This window comes from Bombyx mori, chromosome 12 (genome assembly GCF_030269925.1).
Source record: "Bombyx mori chromosome 12, ASM3026992v2".
In the NCBI taxonomy this organism is placed as follows: domain Eukaryota; kingdom Metazoa; phylum Arthropoda; class Insecta; order Lepidoptera; family Bombycidae; genus Bombyx; species Bombyx mori.
The window spans coordinates 8602013-8613224 of NC_085118.1; the positions used below are offsets into that span (position 1 = coordinate 8602013).

At 33.9% G+C, this 11212-nt stretch overlaps 1 protein-coding gene across 3 annotated transcripts; it reads right to left on the bottom strand.

The window, feature by feature from the left end:
- Nucleotides 1-2629: 2629 nt before the first annotated feature.
- LOC101745624 (protein abrupt) lies at nucleotides 2630-7624 on the bottom strand. Of its 3 annotated transcripts, none has more exons than XM_062671431.1 (8): nucleotides 7485-7624; nucleotides 7369-7454; nucleotides 6889-7029; nucleotides 6601-6819; nucleotides 6096-6136; nucleotides 5621-6018; nucleotides 4577-4757; nucleotides 2630-4005 (listed from the first exon to the last, which is right to left on the bottom strand). In XM_062671431.1, the coding sequence occupies exons 2-8, from the start codon at nucleotides 7435-7437 to the stop codon at nucleotides 3885-3887; spliced, it is 1170 nt and encodes a 389-aa protein (XP_062527415.1). In that variant the 5' UTR covers nucleotides 7438-7454; nucleotides 7485-7624; the 3' UTR covers nucleotides 2630-3884. The 3 variants fall into 3 exon arrangements, with proteins under 3 accessions (XP_062527415.1, XP_037870430.1, XP_062527416.1); XM_038014502.2 differs by having other exon boundaries at nucleotides 2630-3692; nucleotides 3882-4005; nucleotides 7369-7599; XM_062671432.1 differs by lacking the exon at nucleotides 6889-7029 and having other exon boundaries at nucleotides 7369-7601.
- Between the last annotated feature and the right edge of the window lie 3588 nt (nucleotides 7625-11212).

The following is an 11212-nucleotide window of genomic DNA, read 5'->3' on the forward strand; positions in this document are numbered from 1 at the left end:
TATGAAAATAGATGAGACGGAATTAGATAAACTTACAATAAAATTAAGGCTGTTTTTTGAGACCATTTGGAAGAACCCGAGAAATCTCGTCCAGCGGCTGTGTTTCATTTTCTTATAAGCACTGTCAATCTTATTATTATTCAACGTCATTTTCAATGTTTTATTCGTTATTTGTCAATGTACCTAATGTAATCAAAGCAAATTTTACTGTTAATTTTAGCTAGTTAAATTGTAATAAGAGAGTAAAGGTTTTCTCTTATTACACAGATGCTAAAGATTTAATTAAAAAGCTAGTGTTACTACATATTTAAACCTGAATAAACACTAAATGAACAAAATAAAATGATTCACACAGCTTCGTTCTTCGGGTTTCCCCATACAAAGTCTCACTTTCCGTAAAACAGATGTGGATTTGACTGTTAATTAAAAGAGTATGAAGCCGGACGGCCCAAACGATTTATTTAATTTTTTCTGTAATATTTTTATGAAAATACTTTTAATAGAGTGTGAGATGTTGAATATTCTTTTTGTTTGATTTATATAATGTTCCTGATCTAAAGGTGTAATAATGGTGGTGTAATATCCGTTTAGCTTTTGTGAAAGCGGACGTGTCGGGTAATAAATTAAAATAATTCTACGTTCCCTTTCGGGTTCTTTCAAAAAATCCATTGACCTCACAATTCCTATGATTTACTGAGAGACTAGGTATCTCATTTTACCTCATCGAGCGCCTTCTTAGTGTCACTCATTTCAACTCATTTTAATTCTACGTTTGATTATTAGACATAGCTTCAGTGCAAAAATATTTTCCTGTACAATGGATTGGGGGAATAGGGACCAAGGCCAGAAGACAAGGGATAGAATAGGGACAAATCTGGGTTGTCACAATGTTTTTGTTGGGTTGTTAGAGATTTCACTTTGTTGAATCGAAAATGACTTTTATTTATTGTTTATGAATATTAAAGAGATTACGTTTCAGTTAACCTTAAATTAAATAAATGTTATTTATTGAATTTAATGTTAAATTAATAACTAGGGAATTGTTAGAGTAGAAGAAACAATCTCTGCTCCCTTTAAATTTAGGAAAGGCGTAAGGCAAGGCTGCATATTATCTCCAGTCGTTTTTAATATCTATGGGGAGTATATCATGAGACGGGCTTGTGAAGGCTGGGATGGTGGAGTTACAATTGGTGGAGCAAAATTGAGCAACCTCCGATACGTTGCCGACGACACACTCTCCTCGCGACTAATGAAAGCGAGATGGCTGTTCTCATGAGCAAGCTTGAAAAAATTTGCCTCGAACTTGGTCTTGCAATTAACCGATCCAAAACAAAAGTGATGGTAATAGACCCCATGAGCAAACTGGAGCACACGGGGTCACTGCATCTTGAAACAACGGAAAGATTCATATAGGTACTTGGGCTTCATGGTTGCGAATACTGGATCGCGCGAGCCGGAGATACGAAGACGTATCGGGATAGCAAAAAGTGCCATGTCTCAGCTTGATGGACTCTGACTCTGAAGAAGGCTGATCGAAGTCGGGTCGACGCGTTTGAGATGTGGTGCGGGAGGAAAATGCTGCGGATTCCCTGGACGGCGCACCGGACAAACGCATCAATCCTGGAAGAACTAGGCGTCTCCACAAGACTCCACCATTTGCCTACATCGGATTTTATAGTTTTTCGGTCACGTTGCAAAGAAAAAGGGTGACAATCTCAAAAGACTTCTCATCACCGGCAAAGCGAAAGGAAAGAGGCCTAGGGGGCGTAGTCCCATGCGCTGGTCCGATCAGATTAAGACGAATTTGGACTCCAGCATTAATGTCGTTATCCACTGCGCGGAGGACAGGAATGAATGGAGGAACATAGTCCTAACAAAAGTGCTCTGTAAAAGTCACGACCCTCAGCACTGAGGAATACGACGCAGCACCGTTAGTGGATCGGGAAAGGGAGAGATCCGAGATGACGTGTAATGCTTCGCTGAATCTACTTACTGCCTGATTAAAATCGGGACGCAATGAGGTTATCCGACGAGAAATTCAGTGGGTTGTGTCTATGAGTTAAGTGACCGGAACTTGAATGCCTAAAAGCACTGAGAGGATCCGAAAGGACATGTCGCGGGCGACGTCGGTTGATAGCTATTCCGCCATCGGAGGTCGGGAGGGTCGGGTTATGAAAAGGTCATCCCTCTATCGAGTGTGACTTTTAGGTAACTGACCTTCACGGCCCCGAGTAGGTAATGGTTGACCAAAGAGGTGATCTGGCCGGCCACGACGACTTTACTTATTTCATTCTATGCTTAGCATCTAGCGTCTTATCATAATTATTGGCAGCATATTTCGTCTCAGTTGCGATCAGAGTGATTAGTGCGAGTTTTTTAACGTTCTCGATAGCGTAAAGTCAACCCAATTTTGTATACAGTTGGAACAGCGCCCCTAACGGCAAACGTAGACAAACGATCCTGTTCCATACAAATATGAGCTAACTTTTACGCTATCGAAAACGTTAAAAAACTCGCACTAAGTACAGTACATAACAGCACTTTATGCGAATTGAATTGAATTAAGAAAGTATAGCTCATTTAACCTACAAGAGCAATGGAAGGAATAAACTATAATTCAAACAAAACGCTATATCAAATGTTTATTTATGTAAAAATATTGTTATATGAGAGTAGAAGACTTAATCTGAATCTTACACTTCATATAGTTAACAATACTCGTACAGAAAGATGAATATCTGGAGGCTATTCTTCTTATTCAGTACCTACATATTCTGTAGGTTTGCAGTTTATTTTCGTGGTTTAATTTAATGTTAATCATTTTATATTAGACATAATTTAATTACTAATCAAAATCAGAAACCTTGTCAAATTTCTAATCGAATAGCCCCACGTTTCTAAACGGAACAATGTTGCGATTGCTTTACAATACGGCACATCTTATGGTTCCTCTTCACAATCGGCCATGATGGGCGATTATAAAAATTCACGATAGTGTAGAGGGTATAAATGTCTGCGATCGGGCATCATCGCGTATGATCGTGCGCAATCGGCGTTGTGTCGGTAGATCAAAGGAATGATGGCTCATGATTGTGTGAGCGTCCACACCATCGCCGATTAGTCAGGATGTAGTCGCCTCGAGTGTGTGTCAATTGTGTCGAATACAAAACTATGGTTGCGTGGACCTTGTTTTGTTCCGATTGATAGCCACCACCCACCACCTTCTCTTCCTCCATCTTGTTTATCATTATAAGTAGGCAGCGGCTTGGCTCTGCTCCTAGCATTGCTGATCTCCATGGGCGACGGTAACCACTCATCATCAGGTGGGCCGTATGCTCGTCTGTCTACAAGGGAATTAAAAAAAACGTTTTCACGATTCTTTTTTCGCGCACATTAACCAAATGACTATATGAGCTAACTAAAAATATTGCCGCGGCCGCGATCTCCTCGATTTCCATCATCGATATCTAGACGTCTTAACACATCAGTAGGCAGTCAGTAAATGAACGTTCACGATTGTGTGGAGAGTTGCCCGATTATGGCGGCGATGATGGACGATCATTTGTTGGCCCATCATGGTCGATTGTGAAGAGGAGCCATTAAGGTATCCTCTTCGTTTAATCACAATCATACTGTCAATGTTAAGACAACTACGAAACTGCTGCTTACTGCTCCATATGTCCAAACGCTTGTTCATATCTTTGAAGTTGAGAGGTTCAGAATCGGCAAATAGGAAAATTGTTCAGAATACTACTATGAATGGATTGTGACGAAGTAGTAGCAGTAGGTTGCGCAATATTTGCCGATGTTTACCAAAACAGCCATATTGCTATACAAATAATGAAGTTTAGTGCGTCAGCAATATACATGGTCCTTAACATTTTTCAGTTTTTTACATGCTTGAGACAGGAATCTTCAGCGTCTTTTATCTTAGTGTAAACATAACATTTTTTATATTTTTTTACAATTTTACTGTCATGGTATGAATGATTATGGCAGCCTGACCTGAAATAATATTTTCACGTTAATCATGCTTCTGGTATTGATCTGTTATAATCTAATGACATAATATAAACATGGCCAAGCTTAAAAGCTTACCTTCATTTGAATAGACATACGTTTTATTAAGGACACCTTGACTAGATCGGCACTTGAAATCACGACCTAGCTGATGACCAGTAGTTACTGAAGCCCACAGATATCATGTGAATAGCAACTGCCTTCTCTCCTTGAGATATGTGGTGAAAGTTTTGCATTTTTTTATAATGGTTGTCCTGCCTTTTTTAACGACACGAACAGCCGCTTCGCAACAGAAATAGGCAGATTTCCGTGATCACTAGGATGATTTTGTACAGAAAATAAAATAAGCAGAAGTATTATAATTTAGAGTCGATTACGATTGTATTTTTCACCAGATAATACATGCACCTGCATGCAATTGTTTTCAAAATTAATGTTTTTGGATGTACCATAGATAAAAATAGTAAGCCTCAATTAATATTGGTTCACCATCAAACAACTGATACAAGCAAACTGAATCACGATAGGTTAGTAGCTGTATAAATCACATGCCTACCTTCTTGTAATAGTTTCATCTTCAGTGTCCACTAGTGCTTTGCAGTGTTTTGTCCGATAATCCACACATCGCCATCGCCGCTTTCTACCTTTGAATGATTGGTGGTGACAACAATACATGTATCGGTTCAACATCAACTGGAGTGACCCTCTATTTGATATTGTGTAGAGTGGTGTTAAAGCTAAAAATAGTTTTTTAAATTATATTTAAAAATCAACTTTTAAAGTTTGATATTACCAAAATCAGGACTATATTATATAATTATGGATGTGAATAATATACAAACATCAGAGATGAAAAAGTACACCAAAACTGATGTATTTCTTTTTATTTCTTACAAAGTCATATTATTATTATAGCTCTGAAGTCAAAGCTCATGGTACAATGTCGTCAGCAACACTTTTCACTAAAACAACATCAAGATCTTTTATGGCAGAGTAGTGTCTTAAATCTAATTTTTGTTCATTTGTTTATATCATATAAATTTACGTTTCTTTAGTTAAGTTGGATACTATTTTTAAGTCCCTTTCATCACTAATGTAAGCACATGGCTCAACAATGTAAGTCGTAGCTTAGCTGTACCCTTAGTATAGTTAATGTCCAAAAGTAATAATGATATCATCAGGTAGATCAAATGCCTATAAGGACTATAAAAATAATTAATTATAGTGAAGAGTCAATTTTATCATACTGTTTCACAACATAAAACTATTGGCACATTAATTGTTTTGACAAATTGTGATTTCTTATATTTAGCAACAGTCACAGCGAAGCAAAATCCTGGTTCACTAAATGTTACTTAATTACAATCAAAGCATTCTTTATAGCTGCTATATTTACTGCTATATTTATTTAATATCAATACTTTGCTGTGGTACTCAGAAATAAACGTATATTACAAATAGAGTTCAGGACCTACCTATAGTTAACAGATCAAACCAGTTTAAAAGAATTCACTAAATTTCATTTATTTTAGACGGCCGAACCATGGCTTCTGGTATTAATTAAGTATTATTTAAAATATTCACCTAGGACATAACATACCTCTCGCTTTGATAATATCCTTGATATTTTCTTTTAATATATCAGTTATGGGACTATATGACTTTCTCTCTGACTGTACTATTTCAGAAATACTAATATCAGCTGTAGTTGGTTGGTTGTTGCCATCATTATTATAAGTTATACATATGCTAGGCGTAAAACTTTCATTAATTGGTTGTTTAAGTGAATCCACTGGATTTTCACAATTTGATTGGCTAATATTAATTAGATCAAATTCAGCAATTTCTTCATTAATATTTTCATTATTGCTAAATGCATTGAAATCTTTGTCAGCTTGCATATTGTTTGAAGTTATTGATCTTAATTCATTACTTTGTGTTACTGGGATTATTTCAAAAACATTTCTATCACTGATTCTTATCTGGGCTGCAACATTACTGTAACAATACATTTACATTCAGTATATGAGTGATTTCTAAAATAAAATTTTGTAGTTAAGTATTAGTAGTAATACCTTTCTAGCTTCTGTATTTCTAAGGTACCAGATGGAATATCCTAAAATAAAATAAAAAATTTGAATTACTAAAAAAATATTTAAAACTTACAAATAATTAGTAAATGACTTCAGACTGAGACGTTAGTGTGTAATAGTTCATCATGGAAGTCAATCATAAACATTTATTAAGTATGTATTTCATCAGAAAATTATATATGTCTGCAGGATTAAAACACCAGCAGTCTTATTGTTTGATATGTATGCACATCTTATCCTTTACACCACAATGACCTCTAAATTCCATCAGAATTATAAATATGCTACTCTTCAAAGCAGAACACTGTTGCTCATAAACAATATGGAGGTCTTCTTTGTGTGTTGCTTGGGCAACTAGTAATATTATTATTAGAATCCTTATGAATGAGACAGTTACATAATATTTTAGTTGTAACTTTGTACACTATAAAATTCATGAGCAATAGTTTTAATACAAAATATGTAATTGTTGACTACAAAAGCTTACGTTCTGAACTGACGATTCCACTGGGTCTCTGAATATCTCACTACAATCATTTTGTTTGTTGTAATCATTATTTACTTCTGGAGTCCAAATTTGTTCAACTCCTTTTATACAAAGAGATTTTGCCGTTTCAATGAAAGAATTAATCACATTATTTGGCACTTGTACTTCTCCTGTGTAAATGTATTCCAATAGGTATTTCAATACTTGATGACTAACATTCTAGAAAAAATCAGATTTATTATTGGTATTTCCTAATTATTTGTAAGTACATATCTTTAAATCACTCACATTTAAGAATATAATTGGGTGAGGGGATGGAATTGCCTTCATCATTTCCTTAATATATGGACTAGCAAGTGCCACTATATTTTTATGAACTTTAACTAAATGGCCTTCAGCTGCAAGTGTCATATCAACGAATTCTTCATTCTGTAATGGTAAAATATGATAATATTCTTAAAAACAGACTTAAAATTTTTTACATAGTAGATATCTAGATACTAAATCATTGATGGCTATTCAATATATTTTTCATTCCTGCTTCGGACTGCATATTTATTTTAGGTAGGTATTAGTTACATTAGTTATGTAGCCTACCAAACATAATCCGATTGACGATAAGTATATTATGTATGAATGATTAAATTTACATAATTTCATTTTTGCACATGAAAATAATGAAGTAACGATATAATGAATAAGAATAGTAAGAATAATGAATAATGTAGTGAATTAAGTAAATGTTAATTTAGTCAAATTTTGACTTACCAACTGTAGCTGTGCAAGACCGCTGCTTAAATCGCTTTTATGGAGACTCCAACTTATGCCGTATTGCATGTTTATAATTAAAATTCCACTAACTCATAGATAATACACATAAAAGACACTAACTCATAGATAATACACATAAAAGACACTAACTTCATATATCACTTAATTTTATTGTACACTCGTCGCCCTGTAATCACAACAACGGAATTTGTTTTTTAAAGTCGAATAAATTAATTATTTAATCTATGTTTTAAAGGAATTTTATGACCTGGTAACTAAGGCTTTTAGGTCAAGTCTTATTTTAAGGTGTTGTGGTGAGGTGAAGTGAAGTGGGTGAGGTGAGGTGAGGTGAGGTGATTTGTTTTATTTTGTCTATTTAGTGTTTCTTCAGGCTTAAAATGCATAATAACGGTGGTTTATTAACTATTTAGTATCTGTGACAGTGTACCAATATGGGATACTAAAACACTTTTAGTGTAATAATAATAAATACAAAAAAATAGATTAATAAAAAAATAATAAAACCTTTTTGAGACCGCATGGGTAGGTATCTGCCTATTACTGCCGTGAAGCAGTAATGCGATTCGGTTTGAAGGGTGGGTCAGCCGTTATAACTATACTGAGACTTTAGAACTTATATATCAAAGAGGGTGGCACACTTACGTTGTAGATGTCTATGGGCTCTGTTGGACGGTTAAATTTGAGGGGATTGAGTTCTGTAGGTGAGGGACTATTTAAAAGTGGTTAACATAATTATATTACAAATACTTTGTACACTGTTACACTATTACAATATTTTATTATTATAAAACCCTAAGATGTTGCACTGTCCGTGTTTAGATGAGAAGTCCTTGTCATCATTAAAGAGAAAACAATAATTATCTGTCTTTTAAACATTTAAATAAGCATTCCAATATTCGAAAACTGTAACCTTACATATGTCAAGTGTTGCCTGCCATTACTTACATATTCAAACTCCAATAGGCTCCAGTAACCACTTAACATTCATGAGTGTGGTGGGCTGTGAGCTCGTCCACTCAACTAAGCATTAAAAAAACGTAACTTCTCAGGATTCTCCAAAAAGTGAAAAAGTTTCAATAAATGACCACCATTTTACTGAGATTATATTTCACCCATACCATGTTTCATATTAATCAACTTCATTTCATTTCACTTCATATTATCATTTTCCATATAAAATTAAATATAAATATAAAAAATGTATAGTGTATGGTAAAAAACTTTTGCTTTTCCAGTTGGAAAAATATAACTAGTACTATGGAGTGGAGTCGGAGGGTTATTGAGTTCCGTAAAATGGGGTGATTAGGGATTGAGAGGTGAATGGGGGAAAAACCAGGAAAATCTTTCGTCTCTCAATATTAGTTTTATATTCGTTGCAAAATCTTCCATTTTTCGTAGTTTAATAGTAGAATGTTGAAAGTTCACAAAACAACTCTGAATATACACGATAATAGCTGCTAACTTATAAAAAATCGCATTAACTTCTTGTGGTGGTAATTATTTTAGTGCTAGAAACTTTGCTCTCTTTTATTTATTTTATAATAATAGAAGACGACTGTGATTTATAAACGCAATTTAGTGTTTGAACCATCATATATATTAAAGGTAAGTCTTAGTTGTTATTTGTGTTAATGTATTTGATAAAATAAAAATACATATAAAAATCTGTTGTTTTTGGGGATATTGAGGACGTCTCAGGTACAAGGTACAAATAACAGCGAAAAAGGGGTCAATTAGGATGTGAATAAGTGAAATGGAGACGACCTAAGTATAAATAGGTACAGGTTTGTAGGGTTGTGTAGTTATATCAATTTTTTTTAATTTGTTGGTAAGAATCTGGTTTATTCATGATATTTTTGTCTAGAACTTTTATTCAAAATTATCAATGCAGTGTTATGTTATTGTTTGGCAAATATTTATATTATCAGTTACATGTTGTTACTTTTTTTAGCTATGCCTCGCATGTACGTATCAAAGAATGCAAATGCTTATAAGAGATATGATCACTTAATATTAAAAACAGTAATAGAAGCCTATGAAATTAGGAATTGGTCTTTAGTTGAAATAGCTAAACAATTTAACATAAGTAAGTCGGTTTTGCACAGACATGTTAACAAGAACAATGAAATCTCAAGGTGGACAAAAATTTCTAAGTAATACATAATAAAATATTTAATATTTGTTCAGAGTGGGGGTATCCACCTAATTAATCCATGGAATAACGGAAACACCTAATCTCTTAACGCAGATAAAAATATCAGTCCCTAAGTACTTACTAAGAACGAAGAAATATAAATCGCTTTTAAGAAAGCCCACTCGTTCGAATTTAGGTGCTTACTCTCCCTTAAAAATATCCACGATAGTGCGGTCTCCGTCAATGTTAATTCGGAGTTGTCCGATTGCGCTGAACTCATTTTAAGTGATGAAATAGATGTTTTTTCTAATTGAATCACAACAGGTTTACAGGAAAAATCAGCAATACAGGAAAAATCAGTCACTGGTTATTATATTTTCCAAGTAAATACAAATTTATTATAAGTAAATAAATGTAATGAAGTTTTAGTTTAATTTATTTTTTATTTTTTGCATCTATAATAAGGTGACATCTGTCATGTACTTTTGTCAGTTTTGCAATGTTTTTTAATGATGATCACTTTGTTGGTGCAACTAAATAAATAAATAAAATAAAACCAAGCACTGCCAACCCTAGCAAATTTCTCTATTAAAGACTAATTTTGTCCCCATTAACCGCAATTTTCGGCCAAATAGGGATTACACATATTTTTGCTTTTTTGCATAAACTGGAATACTGGAGAATGGATAACAAAGACAATCATTTTGATCCTGATATAGCATTATATACCGGTAAAATGGGGCGATTAGGGACAACTTCCAACTTTATGACCAATTTTAAGGTAGTTGTTGATGTATATAATGCTATATCAGGATCAAAATTATTGAGTCTTGGGGGCATCTTTGTTATCCAATTTAAAACTATGCAACTAGCATTCCAGTTTAAGCAAAAAAAGCAAAAATAGGTGTAATCCCTATTTACCCGGAAATTGCGGTTAATTGGGACGAAATGAGAAATTTGCTAGGGTTGGCACTACTTGGTTTTAATTTATTTATTTATTTAGTTGCACCAACAAAGTGATATATATAACTAAAACTTGATTACATTTATTTACTTATTATTAATTTATATTTACTTGGGAAATGATCCGCGACAGATTTGTCCTGTAAGTTGTGAGACAATTAAAAAAAACATCTATTTCATCACTTAAAATAAGTTCAGCGCAATCGGACAACTCCGAATGAACATTGACGGAGACCACGCTACCGTGGACATTATTGTAGTCCCAAAGGATTCTGTATATGGGAGAGTAAGCACCTAAATTCGAACGAGTGAGCTTTCTTATAAACGGTTTATATTTCTTCGTTCTTGGTAGGCTTCTATTGCTGTTTTTAATATTAAGGGATCATATCTCTTATAAGGCTTTGCACTCTTTGATACGTAAACGCGAGGCATATCTAAAAATAGAAAACAATACATAACTGATAATATAAATATTTACCAAACAATAAAATAACACATTGATAATTTTAAATAAAAGTTCTAGACAAAAAACATCATGAATAAACCAGATTTTTACCAACAAATTTAAATAATATTGTTATAACTACATAGACAACCCTACAAACCTGTACCTATTTATACTTAGGTCGTTCCAATTTCACGTATTCCCATCCCAATTGACCCCTTTTTCGTTGTCATTTGTACCTAAGACGTCCCTAATATCCCCCAAAACATCAGATTTTT

Bases quoted from the DNA above. Each gene is read 5' to 3' on its own strand.
- LOC101745624 (XM_062671431.1), bottom strand. From the start codon at position 7,437: ATGCAATACGGCATAAGTTGGAGTCTCCATAAAAGCGATTTAAGCAGC. The intron at 7,030-7,368 runs GTAAGTCAAAAT...TTACCATTACAG, and splicing joins GTCTTGCACAGCTACAGTTG to AATGAAGAATTCGTTGATAT. The intron at 4,758-5,620 runs GTATGTTATGTC...AACTATTTTTAG, and splicing joins GGATATTATCAAAGCGAGAG to CTTTAACACCACTCTACACA.